The sequence below is a fragment of the Vanellus vanellus genome, assembly GCF_965231255.1.
Source record: "Vanellus vanellus genome assembly, chromosome: 7".
In the NCBI taxonomy this organism is placed as follows: domain Eukaryota; kingdom Metazoa; phylum Chordata; class Aves; order Charadriiformes; family Charadriidae; genus Vanellus; species Vanellus vanellus.
Window position 1 is genome coordinate 3,768,748 of NC_138912.1, and position 24,261 is coordinate 3,793,008.

General features: G+C 42.7%; 1 protein-coding gene across 2 annotated transcripts in view; it reads left to right on the forward strand.

The window, feature by feature from the left end:
• Positions 1-24,261, forward strand: part of ADAM12 (ADAM metallopeptidase domain 12) — a gene marked incomplete at both ends in the record, with an annotated part of 190,480 nt that overhangs the window by 42,770 nt on the left and 123,449 nt on the right. For both annotated transcript variants that reach the window (XM_082486654.1, XM_082486655.1), the window contains one exon: positions 6,184-6,257. In XM_082486654.1, the coding sequence (XP_082342780.1) occupies positions 6,184-6,257 (74 nt within the window). The remainder of the gene's footprint in view (positions 1-6,183; positions 6,258-24,261) is intronic.

Sequence of the window (24,261 nt, forward strand, 5' to 3'; positions counted from 1 at the left end):
GTTTTGTTTTGAATACATGCTCTAGTTTCAAAAGCATATTCTGGTTTCTCCACGTTATGGAAATGTCTCTTCACTGTTCCTCTCAGTGTTTTCATGAACAAATATTGATTTGCTTCTGCGTCCAGCTGCCTTGTTTAACACTGCGTTAAGCCACCACCCACGACCACATACGCATCAGAGCCAGGCTGGCTTTGTGGTAGCGGGTCAAAATAAATGACACTCATCTCTTGTATCTCTGTGTTCTTTATGCATCCTATGGGAAAATTGCACTTTCTTGTATGGTTTGGTACACCGATGATAAGATTTGCGCAAGGCTAGAGTGGCTTCTACAATCTCTTCTCCTGTGCCTGTCACTGGTGATGCGATTTCTCTTACTTCAAACTAAAGCCCAGGCAACTAATTATTACATATGACGGTCTATGAGTTTTTGCTGGTTTTATTTTTGCTCCATGTTGAGTATCAGGAGCCTTGTTGCATACAGCTATTTGCAATCCATAATTATCCATGTAATCGCTCTTTTCCTTACCATCTTGCCAATTTTTACCCATTTCAGACTAGGAATGTCCCACCAGTGACCTGTCAGGACAGTTCATGCAAACCGTGGCCTGGCACGTGACAGGCACTTCATGGGTGTAGGTCAGCCTGACCACATATGCAAAGTTTGACCCTGTTGCAAGGTTGGCGTTAGCAAAGTCAATAGCAGTTCTGGAGGGATTGGAAACTGCTTTCTTGCATTAAACAAACCTGCCTATTTCTGTCTACCATGTTAGAATATAATTTAAAACTTTGAAACCAGCGAAGCAAAATCATCCCTTTTGGTTCTATTTCTTGTGCTGATCTTTGTTCTCAAATCCTGGATTTGGACATCTGATCCAGATGAAAATGTGTTTCTCTTTCCAAATGAATTAATGCTGTTGGTTTGAGTTTATTTACACTCTTTGCCTTGACTATAGATATTTCCTTTTATTTCTATTATGTAATTGCCAGAATATTTTTTTATTTAAAGTTCTATGTGCTGGTCTAACTCATGTATCTTAATCCAATAGAATCCTTTATCTTTTATAGAGAGGAAGCTGCAAAGATGTATGCATTAGGACTGTCCACTTCATCAGTTTTCTGTCTCTAAATGTAATAAGAAATAACTTGAAGTATTCTATCCCAAACTCAACAGTCGGTATCAAGGGAAAAGCGCACAGCACCGCAGTGTGATCACAGTGCTTGCCAGCTCCGCAGTCCAAAGGAAGACATGATCCAGCAATGATTAAGACTTTTTCCTAGATTACGGTGCAGAAAAATATGCTCAGTGACAACTACTTTGTATTCAAATTCCAGAATGGGCATCCCACCAAAGTGAACAAATCTATTCTAAATAGACAGCTACTAGTATTTCAGGCATAAAAAACAATTAATTTTTTTTTTTAGGCTGTTATATCATTGTTATTAGAAAGTAGTCACTGAAAGTATAAGGAGTTTAAAATCTGCTACTGAGACTCTGTTTTGGTATTCATAGAATCATAGAATCATAGAATGGTTTAGGTTGGAAAGGACCTTGAAGATCATCGAGTTCCAACCCCCCTGCCATAGGCAGGGACACCTCTCACTAGACCAGGTTGCCCAAGGCCACCTCCAGCCTGGCCTTGAACACCTCCAGGGACGGGGCCTCAACAGCCTCTCTGGGCAACCTGTGCCAGTGCCTCACCACCCTCACAGTGAAAAGCTTCTTCCTAATGTTTAATCTGAACCTGCCCTCTTCCAGTTTAAAGCCATTCCCCCTCGTCCTATCGCTACATGCCCGAGTAAAAAGTCCTTCCCCAGCTCTCCTGTAGGCCCCCTTTAGGGACTGGAAGGCTGCAATAAGGTCTCCCCGGAGCCTTCTCTTCTCCAGGGTGAACAGCCCCAACTCTTTCAGCCTCTCCTCATGTGAGAGGGCTCCAGCCCTCGGATCATCCTCGTGGCTCTCCTCTGGACACACTCCAGCAGGTCCACGTCCTTCTTATGTTGGGGACTCCAGAGCTGGATGCAGGACTCCAGGTGGAGTCTCACCAGAGTGGAGTAGAGGGGCAGAATCACCTCCTTTGACCTGCTGTCCACAATCACATTGTGGCAATGTGATAAAACATGAGCAACTAAAGGAAAAAAGTGTTACTGCTGTTTTTGAGCCACTGTTCTTGTAATGCCTTGATGCCTTCACCAGAAGGAAGAGCGTGTTTGCTCACCTCTGTGTTTAGGAAGAGTGCCTTCCTAAAACATCTTACGCGCTAAGGAGACAAAGACGGGAGGATGAAAACTATTGCCATGTCCATTTTGGAGAGATGACTTGGAGAAAAGAGGTAGAAAGGGTAAATGTAGCACAAGAAGAGCTGAAGTGTAAGAGGTTGGCTCAACTGGAGGGTTTTGCTGTTTCCCACAGTGAAACGCAGTTGTCCAAGCCAAGACACATGGCAGAGTTGGGCTCCCAATGTCGTCTCCACGTTCACAGGTGAAGCCCGTAATTCCCAAACCATCCTTTCTAATCCCCAGATCTTTGTACAGAAAGAGAAAAATGTGATTTATAATGACGAAAGTTAATAGTACTTACAAAACATGTACTACTTGAACTAGTTTTACTGGCGCATAGTGATTTTAATTTCATTGTAAGAAAATAAGTGAACTACTCTGACTCAGAAGTAGGCTACTGTCTCACCACCTTCCAGTTGTTCAAGCAGGGCTTTATTCATGTCTATCTGCTTTATCAGGGAGAATTCTTGCTTGGCCTTAACGTCTTATTTCACCGATTTCCTTTAGAATACTGTTTCACTAATGCCAATTCAAACCACCTCCCTCAGCAAGCAAACAAGCACGGAGCAAATTAATGAGGGAAATACTTTTCCATTTCTGCTGATACAATTTGGTATAGATTTTGAAAGTAAATGCTCTAAATAAGAGGGAAAAGTTACGGAGAGTACAACTTTAATCATGCTGAAGTCAGTTCTGCCTCTTAGGATATCAGGGAACAGATTGTGTGCATTGATGAAATCTTCTTTTATGCCACAAAAAACATTGCCAAAAAGAATGCAGCAAATTGTAGTTTAAGAGTAGAAAGAACTGGAAAACATAAGTCTGTAGAGAAAAGAAGGTAGAACCATACAAAATTATTTAATCTGGTTTAAATAATGCGACTTTCATAAGGTTCACTTTACTTTCACGTTTGATAATTTTAAAGGGATCAACGTGGGAATAAGTTGTGGTAACAGCATGGAAAATATTTTTTGTGGTTCTTAAGAAAGGCTTATAACAAGTGGTTCTTTCTGAAAGCAGAAGAGTATATGCCCTCACAACGTGCTTTTTCGATTATTTTAAACAGAAAATATAAATCAGCGATCTAATATCTGTATTTATGGTATTTCCTATTTCATCTTGCAACTCAGCTTTGCAAATATTGATTGTAAAGGAAGAGTGTTACGGTGCTTCATGAAATTCAAAACGAGCTTTTAAGGTCTTGTAGCAGAGCCATGCAAATACTTTAGGGGAGACATCACTGGCGCTGCAAAAAAGGTAAAGTAAAAGATCTGAGTTTGTTTCAGGAGTGTACACATTTTTAAAAGGGGGGGAAAAAACCCACAAATCTAAAACATCCTTTCTGAATTATATTTTTTTTTCGCATTAGAAGTGTATCATCTTAAGCGCTTATGTGTTTCCAATCACCATAGCACCTGAGCAGTGTGTAATTTCTACTGTATTTATGCTTGTGACTGCCAGTCAGAGTAAGAAAAAGTACAGTTTCATCTCTTCTCAGATGGCAAACAAGGCGATGAGCCATTTGTTTGAAAGAAAAAGCTATGGTAAATCAAGAATCTGAACCTGGGTCTCAGGCAAAGCAATCCAGCATCCTAACTGGGGACGTTATTGTGCTCGATAATAAGAAGTTTCAGCTTTAGGAATTCTGTGAGGGATGTTTTCGTCTTGTAACAGTCTCTTTTATTCCGCAGCTACTTTTTTAACTTCACAACTTACTAACATCAATTGACTGTCAAATAAGTACCACTGTGAACTCATGAATAAACATAGTTATCATTTACATATTAACAGAGGGCCTTTAGCTGAAAAGAATCCATTTGTGCTACTGCAATATCTTAATTATTTACTGTGTTATAATATAATTAATTGTATTTTACTATCGCAAAACTCTATAGTATGTGTATCTTAAGGGGTTTGCAACCAGTGCACTAATATTAAAGTGGTAATCAACACTGCTTCTAAATATTCATACCAATAAATGACTCCCATGTGTTTGCTGAGTGCCAGGATAGTCTGAAGCATTTATTTAGCATTCTAGTGGGAACCAGTTTCTGCAAAATTCACATAGATGCAGAATTCCAATATTGTTGCTGTTTTTCATGGGGAGAGGGAAAGCATATTTGAATTTGCACGAGCAGCGGGGCAGGACACTTGAAAGAAAGCAATGGTATCTCAGTCACAGTCTGGGCTTAATGACGTCTGAGAGCACTGGGGGCGTGTCAGCTATTTTTTATTATAACAAAATCACAGTTGTGTTTATTCTACGACAGCCTCCTCATAATTTCACTTCTTAATGAACATCTCCAATTTTCCAAATCATTTAAAAATCATTGCGTTTCCGGATGGGGGGTGGAGGGGGGCACTGACTGTCCCGCAGCCGGGGCTCCATCAAGGCACCCGCTGTAGCAATCACAAATTCAGACACATTTCTCAATAAATCAATTAAATACCATAACCCTAAAATTATCCTGCTTCGGTACTGCAATTGGCTGATGTAAATCTTCAGAAAAGCGTATTGAGCGTAGAGAGGAACAAGTGATTTATTGAGCTACCGTCGGAATTTCAAACCAAGGAAACAGTGTCTCGCAACCCAGTGAGTTTGTTTAGTGAAATGTAAGTTAAGTGTAAACAGTCTTAAAATATATGTGAGTTCAATCTTTTGGATTAAGAGTAAGTAGCATATCGTAAACTGTGCTTTCTCGTTTGAAGTACAGTTTGAAGAGCCTGGGCAGGTGCTCTGCCCCCTTCTGCAAACTAGTGCTTGAGCATCCCCTCCCTCCTGCCTCCGAGGGGATCGCCAGGCTCTTCTGATGCTTTCTCACAGCTTCCAAAAAAAAAAAAAAAAATAGTGGATTTACCTTTGGATACTTGAGATGAGAAAGAACTTGTTTTCTAATCAGGGGAATGACAACCTGAAGATTGCGCGCAGTCATGATGGTGCTGCAAATGCAATCCAGATGTTCTGGTCCCGCCTCCATGCTGGAGTGCAGCTGGGATTCCCGTGTGCTGTTGATGTCTTGTTTAGAAAATTCTCTTAAATACTTTTATACGTACAAATACTTTGCCTATTGTTCTTACAGAGATACTTGATAGTACTGTTGACCATATTTCTCCAAGACCAATTGTTTATTTTTTTAAGCAAAAACTTAATTATTCCTTATGAAAAGTTTACAATACATAATAAAATGTTTGCCTGTTTATAGGGAAAAAATAGTTCAGCCTGTCTGTACTTTATGTTTAGCTTCCGTGACAGGCTTAGGTGACATGTGCCATTCTACACGCCAATATTTAGCATACTCAGCCTTACGGGGAAAAAGCATTTCTGTTAGAGCCACCCTGCTCACGGCGGTCACAGCACTACAGGTCTGCTCTTAACGCAGGAGGTACTCGCTTTGAACATGGATATCTTAAACTCAAAATGGTCATGCAAAGCCCAAACCTGCTTACCTGTACTTCACTTTAAAATACCATACAATGAGGCCGAGCATTAATAAGAGATTATATCAGTGTTTTATGTAGTTATGCTATTGTATGGAGAGGAAAAAGAGATAATTCAAAACTGTATCTGATGTCTCCTGGAACTGATGCGTACCGCATCGCTACGCTTACCTTCCCAGGCAAGGTGCGCTCTGATCTGCAAAGTTGCAAGTGGTGCGACTGTTCAAGGGCACACCACGGTGTCCTGATGACCCGAGTGCGCAATCCCGCGGCGCCGTGCTGCCCCGCGATGTTTGTTCGCACTGAGCTGCGGCGGAAGAGCTGGGACGCCACGAACACTTCTCTTTGTAGCTCCCAAGCAGGGGCTGATCCTGCGACGGCGGACATGTGTCCGGCTCCAGGGCAGAGCGGGGTGCGGGACGATGGGCTCTGGGTTTGGACTCAGCCAACTCTGTTTTGCTTTTCCAGAATCACCCGGCACTGCTGCAGTTTGCAATACAAGCTGGAAGGAAACATCTGGTCATCAATCTGGAGAGGAATGAGTAAGTAACGCTGTTGTACGTTCACTTTATACTGGAGGTTCTCAGAGAAGGGTTATAATTTTAAAATTGATGGTTTAACGGTAACCTCAGGCCAAGTTTGCTACTGGTGGCTTATGGAACAGGCCCCTAACAAGAGAGTTTTGTTCCAGTTTGGGGGGGTTATGTGTTTGCACACTGCTTATCGAGCAAGAATCTCTGTGGTCATCTGCCTTTCTGTGGGACTGAAAACGGGCGTGTTGCCTCTCAGTGTGTTCCTGTTGGTCGTTATTATTTGGGTTGGGTTTGTCCTTCTTTCCTGTGATAAGCCCTTTTATTTACAGTAATGTGGAAAATCCTACGGTCTTTGGAACTTTTTTTGGAGGACTTAGCCCTCCTAACTCTGCCTGTGACCATGGTTACCTCCATGCAGTGGCTGAGCTGCTCAGGGAAGATAAATCAAGCCTTTGGGTTTAACCCCTGCTGGACTTTTAAATGGGAGTTCTCTGAGTTTGCTGGCAAGGGGCTGACGATGGGATGTTTGTGCTGTTTATGAGGCTCGTGACCAAAGTTGAGCTTGAGCCCTTGTTCGTGGGCTGTAAAGATTTCATCTTCCTCCATGAGCTCTTGACAACTCCAGCTCATGTCCAAAAGCTTTCAGAGAGGGACAACAGGGGCTGCTGTAGAGATGGTCCCATCGGCAGAAACCCAGGAGAGTTTTTACAAAGGGGTACAGAACCGTACAGAAATGAAGTCACTTCTCTGGAAGTACATGACAAATGGAACCGAGTCATCAAAGTCTTAGTCCACCTTCTGAGCTGTTCAACCGCTTTTCCTCTAAAAGCATCTTGAGAGAATATTGTCGGAATCCAGATCAGGACAACTACATGCTGCTTGTCAAAGGAAAACCAAAGATCACTCTCAACATAGGGAAAACTTTTTATAAACTTTAGCAAGGATCTGTGTGTTCTGTAGGCTTCCCTGCTGTGAAATAAAAGCAGCAGAGGTATTTTTTTACTGCAATAGAGAAACCGTAGAAGTAAGTGGTGCAGCTTTATGTGTTAAGAGGAAGGAATGTGCATGTGAAAGCAAATGTCCCAGGGAGGCCGGGTACACGCTGCCTCGGGCTGGTGATGGACGACTTCAATGGAAAACAACGGGGCACCTCTTTAGTCCTCTGTAGTAAAACAACAAAAAACGCTTTTTATTTCCAGTCATTTGGATGAACCCTAACATTACCCAGCTGTGATAAAATCCAGTTCACTTTATTATTCAACATCAGGCCCAAATCTTGAACTCTCTTTACATTATTTTTAATGCTTCGTAGTTGTTCATTTCCTATCCTTGAAGGGTATGTAGATCCCCCATGCATAGGTTGCTCTGTTTCAGTAACTAGAGGAGGATTTAATTCCTTTAGTAAACGGGGATTTAACTTTATATTCTCTTAATCTTTGTCAAAGGGTGTGCCTTCCTTCAGGAATGGGAAGTATGCAGCAGTTGAGGAAACTATTTACATTCCATGTCAGCGATTAAAAGAACATAAAACTGCTAATACAGGCCTTGCTGAACGTACCAAACTCGCTTGTACCTGTAATAAAGTCAGATTTAGAAAACGGTAAGATGCAACCTCCGCCTCTTTTAGAAGCAGGACATGAAAGTACTGTAAATTAACTCTATGAGCATCTGTCTGACTAACTAGATTTGGAGATGTTGAGATCTGCTCCTGAAGAAATATCGTATTTATCAATGATTATTTTTTAGTTCACCTATCCCTATGGTGGGGTGTCCACCAGAAGATTTGCATTCTAGAAGAGTTGTGGATGGTGTTAACAGCATGAGGTTCCTCATCTCAGCAGGAGCTTCTATGTCGTATCGTAAACCGGTACAATTAACCTTGGCTGTGTTTGGCATTTGTAGCATGCGAGGCAGTTCATAGATCCCAAACCACAGAAGTTGTTGGTCATGGTTTGGCAAAATCATTTCTCCCTTTTATCCAGTATGACTGACTTTGATTTTCAGAAGAAACAATGATCTGAGTGGTGTAAGTCCATGCAGAAGCTGCTTTGGGGGTGGTGGGGGGGTGGTGTAGATCTGTTTGTTACCTGTTTCTGTAAATACCACAGCACGTTGGTCTGCACAACTGGTGTGTGCTCCTCAGGGCAACCTCAAGGCCTCTGTGCTTGTCTGTGGAAACTGGTGGGTGCATTTCTTCTGCCTGCAATGACAGTGTTGGGCATGTTGTCTCTGGCATGGAGAGGCAGGTGGCGGCAGGGGAGCTGAGGCGGTTGGGCGGTGAAGCACGCAGCGTGGATGCGCTGCTTCTTTCAGGGGGTCCTGCAGGTCCGTGAAGTGAAAAATAATGTCCAGGAGAGAAATGAGAGAATGCATTTCGGCAGAGCAGAGGATGGGGAGTAACAGCTGGTGGCAGTGGGCCAGATTGGACCTAGGGTAGATTATGGACCCCAGAGGTGTGAGAAGGTCATCGCGTAGCTGGAGAAGGGGCAATGCTTCCACGCTGCAGCTCCTGCCCATGGGTCTCCAAGGCTGCAGAGAGGACCAGCAGATGTGCGTACAGCCCCGTCTCCTCCGGCCTGCTCCGTCTTCCCGACGCTGGCATGAAATGTGCAGCTCAAGTATCTTGAAAGCATTGATGCTGAGCATCGGAGCAGCCATTAAATCAGCATGCTTTAGGTAGAAGTGGAGCGCTAAACACAAACATCTTTTCTTGAGTAATAAGTGACAACACGTATGAAGCTCTGATATGTGTGCTGTTATTTTACTGTAGTTTCGTGTGAAGCATGTTATTCCTTGGAGAATGGTGGGGGTGGAGGTGGATGGGACCCCTAAATTACATAATTTCTGCATTGGGTCATGCAAAAAAAACTGGATGTGATTTTCCATGGTTAGTGGAAACAGCTGCTTTGAGTAGTCTTGACATTAAACTCCATTTATTGAAAACCTTAGAGATTTTCCAAACCTTGAATTATATTTCAAAACATGATTCAGATGCATTAGGCAACCCCAAGTGGGGACTGATGTGTTAAACCATCTGTTATCTATGGAAATATTTAATGTCAATTTGGTGTTTTCTGATATTTAGACTCAGCAAGATGTGCTCATATGTACTGGGCAAGATATTATAAGTTAGTTCTGGAAGAGTTACTGGTACCTAACTTCACAGCTTCGGGTTTAAAATCTTCTCTGTGGTTTCCAGCTGTTAAGCTTACTTTTGTACGTATTCATTAAATACTTCAGTGATTAATTTTCACGCATTGCACATTTGTAATTGCAAAACCAAAATTATTTGCCGCGAATTCAATTTGTCAATCGTAGCAAACCTGCTAGTGAGCTTATGCTGCCAGCACGTTTCTTACTATGATTTAGTTGCAAAATATGATTGCACTCTTGAGAACCTTAAGCTCTGTAGTACCTTAAATGTTTTAGAAACACTTGTCATACAGAGAGATTTCCAGAATCAGCAAATCATCGATCAGCTGCAAAATAAACCGCCCTTCAGAGCAACTGACTGTACTGGTGTGCATTACATCAATAATACCGACGCACTTCTCTTGTGCAAGGGACAGTAATGTATGCACATCCAAATTCCTTTCAAGTTGATGGCAGCACGTGGGTCTTAGAGGAAAGTAGGCTTACTATCGTGTAAAGGAAACAAAACCCCTGTAAGATTAAATGGGAGTCGGAGAGGGGAACGGTATGTGACTACTGGCTGTTCTTCTGCAACTGGAAACATTTTACACTCTGTCAGAAATAAGTCTGTATACAGCAAAGTACTTAAGCGTTCTTTTAACTTTAAACATATGAGTAATCCAGGTAAAGTCAGTGGAATTACTTATTTTCAAAATTAATTTCATGCTTAAATGATTTGCTGACAAAGGTCATAATTAGGAATGTCAAAGAAATATAACTTTGAACAGATGTTAGAGAGCTGTTTCAACGCTGACTCCCGTATATACCTGAGCCTCTGGCAGACAAAGATAAAAAGCTGAGATAAGCTGAAAGCATGTGGGGGCAAGTAAGGAGGTAGGGTGGCTTTGCCCTGGGACATCGGCACTGGCAGCATCTCCGGTGCGTCCTGGACAGTCTTCTTCTGGTGGGACTTCACTGACCGACTGCAGAGGGAGCAGTGAGGGTGCAATCAGTGCCGTTGTGGCTGACGGGCCCTTGGCAGCGTCCAGGGGAACGTGGAAAGAAAGAGGTTAAGTATTTTACAAAAGCAGAGCTCACTCTTCCTTTCCCCATAACTTTACACTCTTTTTCATCAGGTTTATAACACGGCCTTTAACAGAGCAATATAAAAAAGGGAATATATGAGCTTAGATTGCTGCCTTTTATTCCCTCAGTAAAAATTCTTCTATTTTATCAGGAGGCAAAATCCACCCCAGGCCATGGTGTAAGTCTCCATCTTAGCCTTGAAATCCTCTGGGATCCCAGAGATCTCCAGAAGATCTCTGACTGTCCCCCTTGCACGTTTACCGCTTCTACATGGAGACACAGTGCCGGGGATGTATTGGGATGTAATGGTCCGGTACTGGAGGTGGCTTTGCAAGCTTAGCTCCAGGACAGAGGAGGTCCCAGCAGAGTTCCCCGAGTCTGAAAAGCAAACAATGGGCATCTTCAAGCACAGCGCTAATGTCACCTGTTCCAATGAGGCTTTAGTGTTCAGAAATCTTTCGTATTCTTTTTTGGTTACGAAAAAAAGTAGTTTTCTCTTCTCTTCTGTGTGACCTTTCTGAATAGGAGTGCTGATTGGCGTGCCAGTGACACTCTGGCTGGATTAATTTAGCAGGGAAACAACCCATTTCCAGCGCCAAAGAAAATAGCTGACAAAATTTGTTAATGAATCGACATGCTTATATACAATCAATGGGTTGAAACACAGATAGAGGAAACAAATCTAAACAAACAAATACCAAATAGGGAAATGGGACCTCTCAGAATATACTTTCTATTATCACTCTGGGCTGTAACTTAGCCAAAAAAACTGTGACCCCTGACTGTTTTATCCGCAAATGCTGGAGCTGGCAGCTCTACTGCAGCGTTCCGGCATGAGCTGACAGTTGGGGTTTCACTTTAATTGAAGGAAAAGTTTCACTTTAATGGAAGTAACAATTTTTCCCTTCTGTAAAGTCAACCATCAAACGGTCTCCACCACACCGAAATGTGAAGATTCCGCTGCCACAGCTACGATAATAATGGTATCGATCCGTGGCTCTAAGGGTACAGGTATTTGCTATAGCTTTGTGGTATAAGGAAGGCACTGAGATACCAAGATTTGTTCTATAGTCAAGTGAGTCTTAGCCTAGGTCGGTATTAGCAATGGTAGCGGAGGGTGTGTGGCTGGGGCTACCTTCGGCCGTGTCGTTTTGGAGCTGTGCGTCGGAGCAAAAGGGTTCAGCTCCATCAGGAGAGAAACTGCTGCTTTCTTGAGCTGTTTGTTTCTCTCCTTACATAAATACACCAACAGGAAGGAACAATGAGAGAAGATATTTATACGCTGATATAATATGCTGGAAGCGGAGAGGATAAAACGACTGGAATTTGTATTCTGGAGAGCTCCGTGTGGCCGAATGTCACAAGTGCTGACACGGTCAAGCTTCTTCTCTTGCCATGCTCCATAAAACAGCGGGGCGATGGGGCTGTGCCAAGTTCCCTGGAGGGAATAGAGGACTGTGTCCTCGTCCCAGCCCAAACCCCGGGTCGGTTCGGGGCAGTACATGGGGTCAGGAGCACCGGTGCTGCTCTGCCTTCACCCCGCAGCCTCGGTGCGCGTGGAGGACTGGGGGAATGATCCCCTTTCTCAGATGGGAAAACTGAGGTATGGGAAAGTTTAACATTCCTGTACGTATGGCAGAATGACAAACCCTGTTCACATAGCATGCAAAAAATTATTAGAGTTGGATGGATAGGACAGGTACTGTTTTCTCTGCGTGAATGTTTTCCTGAGAATGGTAGTCTCCCGTGCTGCATGGGTTGGCAGCTTTGAACCGAGTTAACACAAGGTTTTGCTTGTTCAGTGTCTGTCAGTCAGAGCAACCCTAGAGCTATCCCTTCCAATTAAATATATAACAATAATAGAGAGGGGAATATCCTTGCTGGTGCAATAAATTTAATAAAGCAGTGCCTGCTTTAGATTTCGCTCCCCAGATATATTGCAGCAGTAGAATATTATATTTTCAGAACTGTGTTTTAATCTCCCTCTGTGCCGCAGAATGCAAGGTTTTCAGCATTTCATTTTGCCGTCGCTCAGCAGAGAGGTCGGGGAGGAGAGCTGGCTGTAAGAACACAATAGGAATGCGCACTCCCTCCCTCCCGCGGGCGGGCTGGAGTCGGCTCGATCGCGATGATAACCAACACACAGGCGAAGCGTAATCATCTGGGACTGTAACATAAATAATTAGGGGAGAGGCGAGAGGTAAAAACGGCGTTCTGGGAACCTCGCAATCTCCCACTGACAGCGATATGCCAGCCCACGTGGCGCAGAAGCGTTACGCGCCCGAGGAGCGATGGCCTCGCAGCCACCGCCGGGTCGTTTCGCAGGTCGGCGGGCGAAGTCCGGCTGCGTCCGGCTGGACCCAGGCGTTGCTCGCAAACCTCCCGGGTGTTCCCCACGTCTTCCTGCTGTCTGCTGCTTGGGCAGGTTTCAGATTGCTTTTGTTTGTCGGGGGTTTTTAATTTGCCTCTAACAAGAGCGAGCAGCGTTTCAATAGCAGCGACGGGGAAGCACGGAATTCTGCTTTGCGTCGTCACGCGCTCCGACGTTAGCCGGCATGCCTGGTCTCCTTTTCACAACACGTGTCCCGGGCCAAACAGAGAGGATTCTCCTGCTTTTCGGAAACATCTGTAGATATTGCTCTCTGCTTCAGAAACACAGGGAGGATTGTGGCTGAGGTTTCAAGTCAAAACTGAGGTTGAACTTGCTTTTAATGACTTTTCTATTAGATATATTCGCTTGCTTAGTCCCAGGGGTCCGATGTCTTTGAATAAGAGCAGATACGTGACAGCGTGTCCAGTCTCTCTCTTTTTGCATCTAGTGGTATCTTGCTGGCACAGGCTGGGTTCCTAGGATCTCAGCTTCTCCTGGAGGCTTTGCAGAGAGAACAGTGTTGCCTTCATAAAATTCTATAGGGAAAGAAGCCAACTGTTTAATTTGCTTATGGTGTTCACTGTTTCGTGTATTTATTTTTAGGGGGTTAGTAAATAGAGAGAGTACACTGAAGTACAGTTCCTCAGATGAATTCTTCGTTATTTTATGCGGCACGTGGAAACGAAGTATTCGACAGGAACAATTCAGTTCTGCTCATAATCCCTGTCCGGGGCCTGATCCGCATCCCCATCAGGCCTGGGGCCGGGCGCAGCACGTGCCTCCCAAAGCGGGCACCGCCTTCCCAGCTTTCCACCGGCCTCCGCCAACCGTGGCCACGTACCCGCTGCAGACCTTTCTGGTACTCTGCAGGGGATCGTTCCTAGAGGCATTAACGCTCGATCTCCTTGTCCTTGTGTGCGTGGTTGCAGGGGTCCCTGCACTTGTCCTCCCAAATCACACTCTGCACGACTGTCATTGATTCTTTGTCGCGAATACTGAGTAATGGGGTCAAGTTCTGTAATGCAGATTTGTGTCTATAGATGTCCACTTATGTAAAACCTAAATGTATCTTCAGCATCTGAGCGAACATCCCCTCAGCTGTTCCCCTCTGACCCCCAAAGCACAAACTGCACATCTGCGAGGAAGAGGTACACATTATTGTTTCCCTAAAACACATATTTTTTGATACGGTGGGCTATCTACATGTCAGATCGCTGCTGCTGTTGGCACCTCTTTGTATCGTGGTCCATTCAGGTAATTGTCCCTTCCCTGAGTTTGCGCTCCCGGGATTTTAGTTGGGTGGTGGATGTATCAGAAGGGAGATAACAGCGGGAGGAGGATGTCCCATGTCCTGGCAATACATGTCCGTGTCAGTACAAACTGGGAAAAAAATGCAAGTATTTGGTGTCCTTTTCAACCTTCTCTTTTGTTGTGATATTTAAGACTCATATCCTCAAGCTTTTCTGCTCCGTCAGAAGTTTAAAAAAAAGCACACCAAAACAAAACCTTAATAATATTGTCACAGTCATGGTGAAATCCTAAGGTTTGGCAGCTTTGCCATGCTGCGGTCATGGAGTTTAGGTACATGTAGGTCCAAGAAGACTTTTTTTTTTCTCCCACACACACTCCACCCCAAATTATTTGTATTTTGAAGTCCTGGGACATGGGTTTACATCCCTGTAGCCTTAAAGCGATAAATGTTTATGAAGAACTGAATGTAGGAATACTTTTAAGGGGCTAAAGAGAAATTAGTTATCCTGTTCTCATTAAGTCCATACCTTTGTTTTCTTTAAAAATGTCAGTCAGGAATTGAGTGCAGGAGCTTCCACATTCATTTTGACTTAATCTGGCTCCCTTTTTTCCTTTTTTCCTTTTTTCCTTTCTTTTTTCCTTTTTCTTTTTTCCTTTTTCTTTTTTCCTTTTTCTTTTTTCCTTTTTCTTTTTTCCTTTTTCTTTTTTCCTTTTTCTTTTTTCCTTTTTCTTTTTTCCTTTTTCTTTTTTCCTTTTTCTTTTTTCCTTTTTCTTTTTTCCTTTTTCTTTTTTCCTTTTTCTTTTTTCCTTTTTCTTTTTTCCTTTTTCTTTTTTCCTTTTTCTTTTTTCCTTTTTCTTTTTTCCTTTTTCTTTTTTCTTTTTTCTTTTTTCCTTTTTCTTTTTTCCTTTTTCTTTTTTCTTTTTTCTTTTTTCCTTTTCTCTTTTTTCCTTTTCTCTTTTTTCTTATTTTTTTCTTCTTTTCCTCTTTCTTGCCCTTTTTCAAACCCCCTTTGAAAGGGATTTCCAGGTGTATGTGAACTTCCCCAGACAAAGTAGGGCAGCCTTCAGCATTTCAAGTTTTCCCTTCTGCCAGGGGTGCAGGTAAGGAGGCCAGTGTGCACAGACCCCTCTCTGAAAAGGTTGTGATGCTCCTGTCTCACAAAATACAGGGAAATAGGAGGGCCAGCGGGAGGAAGAAATTAATGCCCCACGTCAACAGGAGAAGGAGTGTGATCCCTGGACGTTTCTTTGGGCACGATCTGATTCAACCTCACTGATGTAACGGTTTCTTCTACATTTTTTGAGAGAGGCGTGTGTGACTCAGGCAGCAGGCATGTCTGCAGAGCTGCTCGCTGCACCAGCTGTTTCTTTGCTTCTACTTATGGAAGGTTTTCCTCTTTAAACAAAAAAAAAAAAAAAAAAGAAGGAAAAGAAAAGAAAAGAAAAAGAGAGGAGAAGAAGAGGAAAACAAAAAGAAATGAGGAAAGAATGAGAGAAAGAGCCAGACGCAAGGTACTTAAGGACAAGAATCTTCTGTATAGGGCTGGATTCAGAGGAGGAGCAGATACTTTCCTGGACGCTAAATTTGAGACTCTTTCCAGAAAATGTCAGTTCCTTTCCAAGTGACAGAGCAGTTTCTCAGGGCCGCGGAGGATGGCAGAAAGCGCTGCCGAAGAAATAAACGCCCGCTTGCCAAGCCGGGCAGGGTGGGAGCCCACGGCCGGTAGGCGCTCGGCCGCCTCCAGCTCTGCGAGCCCCCGGCCAGGTCAGCTCGTCCCCCCCGGCCAGGTCAGGTCAGCTCGCCTCCCCACCGCCGCCTGCCCGGCTGGGAAATAGGGCTCCCGGTATTTATTTATTTTATTTCCTTCCAGCGGAGCCTCGAGGATTAATCTGTTCACATTTTGAAGATGAAAAGCAGCGTATGAGCGCTAAGTATCGCAATATCGGCCAAGAGGGATGATTCAAAAAGCAGAGTCTATATGACGAGTCTGAGTGTGGAGGAAATACATATATGGAAACATAAGCTTGGCAATAGGGCACTTTTTTTTCCCCCCTTCTTTGATGTCTGGCCTCAGTAATCCAGACAGATTCCTTCAAGAAATTGGTCCAATTTATTTCTGTGCTTTTATCTTACTACCTGCTACTTGTTCATTTGAAGTAGCTATGAAAAAAAATCGAGTACCTGGCTGTGTGTGGAAGTATGCTTTTTGTATGAATAAGGTAATTTGAGTACACTGTAATACTCCCCCTAAATAGGACTGTTCTTGGCAATTTATGCTTCCCGAGTCCTCTCGGGATGAGAGCAGAGCTTGCCTGTTCCTTCATCTGACCCACATATTTGCACTTTCTCAGTGTTGCTTAGTCCAGCAAAAGCACACTGTCCTCTTCCTATCTGATGCTCTTTTTTCCCCTAAGGAAAAAAAGGAGTTATGCTCAGTTACAGCTCTAGTTATGATTCAGTTTCAATGCAGCCTCTATCACATTACATATTTTATCTGACTAGCATTCTGGTACCCGGGTTTTGCTAGTGCCTATGTATAAAATGATCACATCTTATTACAGTTTTTCTGTTTAAAAAAAAAAAAAAAAAACAAAGAGAATAAGAGGAAGTATGTATCTCCTGTGCTCTGATATATGTAAACTTTTGGCTTCAGGAAAGTTGCATATGATATTTAGAAATAAGGTAAAGCGAGCCTCCTAGTCAAACTAAATCAGAAATACATATATGCAGCCCGCTCTGACTTCAGGGGAATGGTTCTTGATTTACATGAGAAAAGAATTTGATAGATATGAATGTTATTTTTATTCTGGATATTAGAAAAAGGAAAAAAAAAAACCTGAATGGGAATTAGGAGATGGAAGTAGAGATATTTTTACAACTTAGCCTTTGCTACATCTCTGGAAACCATGGAAATAATAGTTTTCTTTACATTACATCCAGTCCCTTAAATATAGCCTGGAATTTTTGTCTGCTTCCCTCTGTCACTTGTATTGATGTGATTTACAGACAGGTTCTGCCTTTCCGTCGCAACATAGGTCCTCGCTTGCACTTTGTGCTCTCCGTCTCTTCACCTTCCAAGTGATAGGCAAAGCAAACTCCACATTCTCCCTGCTGCCCCCCAAAATCGTTTATTCTTGTTATAATTTAATACTAAGGCAGTAAATGCCTTATCAGTTTTGAAACAGCAGTCTGGATAATTCCAAGCAGATGTCTCTCTTTCTTTAATCACAACATCAGTTATTTCTTGGTCAGTCTTGATTAGCTGATTCTTACATAATGAGAAAGTATAGTTAATGGCCACTTATATGTGGGTTGAACATGCCGAAAAGAACAAGCTTAGCCCCTTGAGAACAAGAGGCTGATGAGCCAGTAAAATCAAGCTAAATGGAATGAGTCTTCATTATGAGTCATTAGAAAAGATGACGCTTTGGCTAACAGATGAAATATCTTTGATGAAGACCAGTTGTAAAAGCACAACTTAATGCTTAATAAATGTATTGGGGTGACTCATAAATTCAACGTACACATTTGTTTCTTTGGAGTACGTGTCAAGTCCGGTGCAACACCATTTCCTGTATTAGACGTGTCCCCTGGCTGGATATGGGCTTTAAAAAAGACACTCTTACAGTCACTGGGTGAAAGATGACTGTACAATAACTTGGCAGAGGATTCAAAATGAAAATGAGAGTGTTCAGACCCACTGCATTTGGCTGGGAAACGGGCAAATCTCCCTTTACGGACCGGCTAGTGCCTGTTAGGTGTATCATAATTTGATTAGATTTGAAACTAATCTAGTTGGAGATTGGATGGGACCGGTGGAGGCGACAATGGTTTAACTTGTTCCACAGACCCATTGCATAGCTTATGCAGTTTAGCTGGGGAAGTAAAAAACCGATTATGAAACAGCGGGGCTTTTGAATTGTTCACAAGGAATGAAAAATAGAATATATCTCTTATCCCTACATAAGCAGCAGAAGAACCCCGAATACAAAGTAGGTAACGTCATGTTGTTATCTGGTCAGTAGTGATGAGGTAGCATGAAAAAAGGCAATGATTGTAACATAAATGCTTCTGAAACAAAAATATATGGGGAGGAGAGGAGGGAATGTGATAGGAAGAGTTTTTTGGTTTTGTTAGAGAAGTGGGAAGCTATTAGTGTCTTCTGAAAATAAAGCAACCAAAAGCAAGTAGCTACTATTTTCACTTTTACTTGCATTTGGGTTGAAAAGTAGCACCATCTTTGTTCATAGAGGAGTTGCATCATCTTGAAGAGTCTTCATCGTTTTGCTTTGTGGATGTAAATTGTGGCAAATTAATGTCTTTCCAAACTATTGTGGGGATAAAGCTCAAGTAGGGCATGCATTTGCCTTTTTTTCAAACCCAGAGCCATAATGATTCGGTATAACGACCTTTTTTAAGAAAAAGCAAAACCAGCTTGTTAAGCTATTTTTATTTAGTATCACCTGTTTTATCCTTTTAAATAATAAGTGCTGTTATTTTCAGAAAAAATATATAGATTTGTATATAAATTTAGAGGATTGCCCTTCAAAATTGCAAGCGACAGTTCCTTGAGAGGAGTCGCAGATGCCTGAGTGTCTTGACCAAGTTTGCCCAAGCTGTCCTGCAAGAAACAGGCATTTTCCCTTAGTTTAGCAATCCCTGGAAGAAAAATGCTCGCCATTGTCTGGGCAGCACCAGAGGAACTGCTTTATTATTTTTTTTTTAATTTTCCAAGGGGTGAATTCATTTGTTCAATTTCCGCACCTCCCGATAATTTAACTCAGATCAATGGCGCAGTCCCAAAGACTTTCTGTCCTTCTTGCTGCGGCAAGGCTGACATTGTTACGGACCCAAATCCTCGTAACAATAGGAAGAGGTATACTTGCGTCTTCGATTTTCTGCCAGTGCTTGTTCTGCCAGGGCAGCGCCTTCTCCTTCCCCCCCGGCCGGACGCGCCCCAGGGGCAGCATCACGGCCCCCACCAGTGAGCCCCAAGGTGCTGGGGTCCAGCAGTGAGTCACTGGGAGCAAAAGAGCCAGCAGCAAATATATATATATTTAATAAGTAATGAATTCACTTAGTAGGAAAGGGCAGGGTAGAGAATGAATTGTTTAACAGATTAATGTGAATGTCTTTTATATTTTATAAACCTCTTAAGTCCCTGGTGTGCTGAGCCAGGTTTTGTTTATGTACATGGAAACACGAAATCTTTTCCAGTCCCTGTGCAAATAACGCAGAATTGGACTTCATTACATTGGCTAATTTAACAAGTCCTGGGAGGCTTTTTGTTACTCGGTGATAGAGGAGGAGCCACAAACCCCAGAACTGCTGCACCAGCACAATCTCTTTGAATGAAATAATCTTCCTTGCTTTCTAAGCGCTCCACGAAGGGTTTGCCTGCGAGGTCCGAGTTCACAAGGAACAAAGATTTGGGGCGAGACCCAGGTTACCTCTGGGGCTACCTGAACCGCTGAGCAACCGGCGGGGGCCCCGGTGGCAAGCTCTAGCCCAGGTTCCCGCTGCAGCGTCCTCTCACATTAGTGTCTCAACAAATAGTTGGAAGCATCCAATTTTGGTGAAGCTATGAGCTTTAATGAAGGATTTAAAGATTTTGTTGTTGTTGTTGTTGTTGTTATAATGAAAAGCGTTAAAATTCCAAAACTGGGAATTTGCTTATCTCTCATAACTGGTGGATAATCGTGCGGTGCTGAGAAGTGAGGCATTTTAAACTGCTGATATTATTGCTGCTATGTCCGTTAAATAGAACTAATGCAAGCATTGCATAAATATTTTAATAGGTTTTTACAGTATTTCTTTCGGAAATGTTTGAAGAGCCACCTAATGTCAGACAGAGATACTTCCTATGTAAACTCTTGTTAATTCTCTTTTAATGGCTTTATTAACATTATTTAATTGAATATTGATGCATTTAGCAGCCCTTTAAGCATCCTATTTTATTGAAGTTTTACACTCACATATTGATAAGTAGCACAATGTAAGAGCACTGATTAATTGCATCTTTGCTTAATTCTATTTGAACTGGTTCGACATGAAAGATGAAATGTAGGTACAGGAGAGCTCTCTTTTTTTTATCAACTTTATGTATTTTATATGCATAGTTTGTACCGCTTAATTTAGGTTCATTTTGATTCCCAGTATGCCCAGTTAGTATGAGTATGATCACACTGTCGGAGCTAGGGGGGTCTAAATATTTTACTCTGTGAAATGTTCTGTCTTTCATCTCTTCTATTATGAATAATTTACTTGTTGGTGCAGCTTCAGAAGTGAATCCGGTTCTGCAAAAGCGCGTATATTTTACTGGGAAAAGTAAGTATTACAGCGATATTAGCTTTCTCCTTGGAAACTGTCTGTACAATATTAGAAGTCTGCAGAGAGGTGGATGCCTCGTCTTGTGTTACTTGGCTTAATAGCCAGCTGCTTTTCTTGTATACTGCCACAAGAAGCACTGGCGTTAACCATACATATTTAATCATAACATGGTTGCTTTTCTCGTCTCAAATGTTCTTCTTTGCTTTTTTATACACGTTTTTTACAAAGTTCAAGCAAGGTGAAAATCGCTTCAAGAGCAGAGGGACAGTGGAAGATCATGTAGTGTACTGAAACCAGATCTCTAGAGCTTTTGCTGTCGTTGGATTTTTGCAAAGGCTTTCTGCATTGGGGTGAATTTCGTAGATTTTTCTAATATTTAGTCACCTATTGGTAAGACAATTAGAGGTGTAGCAGTTTCATTAAGTTAGTTTTTCGTGCTTCTTTTCATTCACACAGTCAGCTGAAACCATAATAGCCCTTGCGTTTGAGTAGACTTACCAGGTAGGTTTCGAACGATCTGTCAACATCTGAGCGTTAAAGCAGAGCAGGATGTGACCTTACCTATTTTCATTTCAGCAGGAAAGCATTCTCATTTTTGGCAGTAGAGCTGAAAGGAGAAAATCCCTCTTTTGTTAGCTTTCCCATAGTCCTCTTACTAAAGGAAAGCTATGGATCTTCCACCCAGGTAGACTATGGGGAGAGTATTCAACCTGCAGCACAGCATGTTTTGCAAGAAACTCAAATCCTGAGATCTGATCTCAGCTCTGTGGATTTTGCCATGTTTCCTGAAGGCCATGCGAAGGCAGGTACGTCTGTGACAGTTCCGCAGGTGATAACTGAGATCTCCAACTGAGATCTCGCAGGTCCCACGAGATTCCAAAACTTTGCGTTGTTGTATATTTTTTGAGAAATCAATGTGTTTTGGTGATTGCGTTCTACAACCTGAGCTCTTCCTTACCTTAAAAATGGAATTGATCTTAAACATCAGACAGATGTAGTTTCCTCCTTCTTACTTCGCCGAAAGGGTTGTTAATCATTGGCAGAGGCTGCCCAGGGATGTGGCGGAGTCGCCATCCCTGGAGGTATTTAAAAGCCGGGTAGACGTGGTGCTGAGGGACATGGGTTAGCGGTGGCTTTGGCAGTGTTAGGTTGAGGGTTGGACTCGATGATCTTAAAGCTCCCTTCCAACCTTGACGATTCTGTGACTCTGCAGGGATCACCTAAAAGAGTGCTGCTGCTTGGGGCAGTTGCCTTGAGCAGCACTCCGACACTGCTGTGGCACTGTAAAACACGGGGTAGCGCTTGTGCATTAGAAGCGTTGGAGGAGGAATTGTACATCGGCTGCGCACAAGCCAGAGCACCAGTTTTTAAGCAAATGTATACAATAGGAATGTGAGATATAGGCAATCTCTTTAGCTGCGGTTATAACTTCATATTGTTACCAAAATGCAACCACTGTCACTGGGGCCGAGGCTTTGACTGGCAGTCCCTTCTCAGGAACGCCGTCCCTGGCTCACGCGTGAAATGTTGGGTTGGCAGTGTGGTGGCACGGGGGAAAATCGTCCTAATGGTGAAGGAAACAATCTAGAATTTAGCTTTGGAGTACTAGGGTGTTTGGGTGTTTTCACTTTGGGGACTGTAAAGCACCAGGGCAGTAACTGAAGTGCATCTCCATTCGGCTATAAATCAATAATTCACTTCAGACATGGGATGGATCAGAATCCAGTTAGCTCTTCTGGAGCTCTGCACTGTTAGTAGAAGTATATCTGACATAAGTTAACTAATGGCAATATCAGACACTGGGCAGAAACTCATTAAACGAGACTGTCATGTTCTTTGTTTAACTGTTTCAATGAGGCAAAGGTAGAGAAACAATGTGGTGCAGTAGTGAGTAACAGAGTCTGAGAGAGGAACTGGATGTAGACAGAGAGCAAAATTGACACGGGCAAGTCTTTTGTGGAAGAAGGAGTAGGACTTTTACCATCATTGGTGACTTAGGGGGAAAGGGGAGGAACGGAGACCCCTCCAGTAAAGGTTTAGCCCTGAAATGTGAAGAGATCAGTAGGAAAAAAACCCTCGACGCTATTGACATGATAAAAGGAAAAAAAAATAGTATGGGAAAGAGAGCTGAAGCTAGTAGAGAAGCTGTGATTAATAATCTGGAAGATGTAAGCGGCAGTGCTGATACTATGATTAAGGAATCTGGGGGGATTCAGTCACTGAATGTGGATGGGTTCACTGATGCCACGAGATCACAGAATTAACCCACCTAGCTTTCACACCCACGTGAAATCGTGCAGTGAGGTGGTTCCCAAGAAGGCGTGAGGGGAGGCTGTGATTTGCGACCTGGTTTGCATAACACAGTGTATACGCCACGTAGTACTCCGTCCTGGGCACCACTTCTAGCTGTTCGCAGCGGGCTAAGGAGCGCTGGAGAGGCAGATGTGTGTTTTGTGTAGGTGATGGCAGAGAAGAGAGGGTCAGGTAAGCTGTAGGCATAGGAATCTTCTAGGGAAAACCTTTCTTGCACAGCAAGTTTGAACAGGAACTGCTGCTAACGAGAACGGAGTAGCTGCGGTGAGCCCTGGAAGTCAGGAGATCACGTACGCACCCAGCTGGACTGCTGAATCTTGTTTTGGTTTTCACTCCCGGAAGGATTCTGAGAACAGAATTTATTAAGAAGGGATTATTGCAATCCAAAGATAAGGAAAAATTAAGATAAACCTCGGTCCAAGCAAAGGAAGAATGTCGAGTATGCGATTGACAGTGCAACTACTGATAGGACCAAAACATGCAAATTACTTTAACCCTGGAAGTTGCGCGCCAGGTAGAAGGTAGAGTGCCCAGCTGGTATTGGAAGAGGATGGTGGGAAACTGCCTTTCCCCTTAGGAAATTATGTCAGGAATGAAGTATAAGGAAACCGACACGACATGATAATTCCTGACTAAAAATTGTACAGGAAGAATAGGTCAGGTCAAAGGGACACATTACTCATTTAAGGTCATCTTAATTTGTAAAGCTGTAATAGTGTCAACCATGAGCAATTCCTGTGTGTTCTCCATATCCTTATTTTCAGTTGCCTAAATAAAAAAAATGGTTTCAAAGAAGAGAAGAGGTGGAGAGGAAGACAACAGGTAGCCAAGGGAGAGAACAAGTCGGTCACGGGATAGATTATTTGCTTCACAAAGCTTGCATTAAAAAATATGCCAGAGCAGAGAAGTTAAATGAAACCTAATAATTTAAGAGACTTGAAAATATGCTTATTCTATAAAAATGTGTAATTTTTTATTTTCTCTGGGATCTTGAAGAAACAGTTTTATTGCTACCAGAATTGGCTGACTGATTGCGATTGTTGAAGCTTACATAGAGGAGGAAGAAACTCTGTTTTCTATAGGAAAATAGAACCCCTTTTATTTAGGAGGGACGGAAACAGGATTGAGAAGCGCAGGATTTTCTCAAATGGAGCACAGACAGAAGTCTTTGCATCCACTAGCAAATGAACAAAGACTTGGCAATGGCGTTGAGTTGAGGTCCAGTCAAGGAAAAACTGGGAGCCTTCAGGCTTAGAAAGAGGTTTAGGATGTGACTTCAGTTTAAGTACTAAAATAGCCCAATTTGGAGCACGGGTACATACATGCTTTGTATCAGCTGCGTGCGTTTAGTTCCGAGGAGAATGAGAACTCCACTCAGACATGCTTAGAGAAGAGCTAATGTACTACTCAGATATTTTAGCAAAAGTCAATTCTAATTTATTTCTGTGTATTAGTAATGTCATTGCATGAATCATTGCAAAAGATATGGAGATGAGAATAAAAAAAAAAAGTTAAATTGGAAAGGCCTC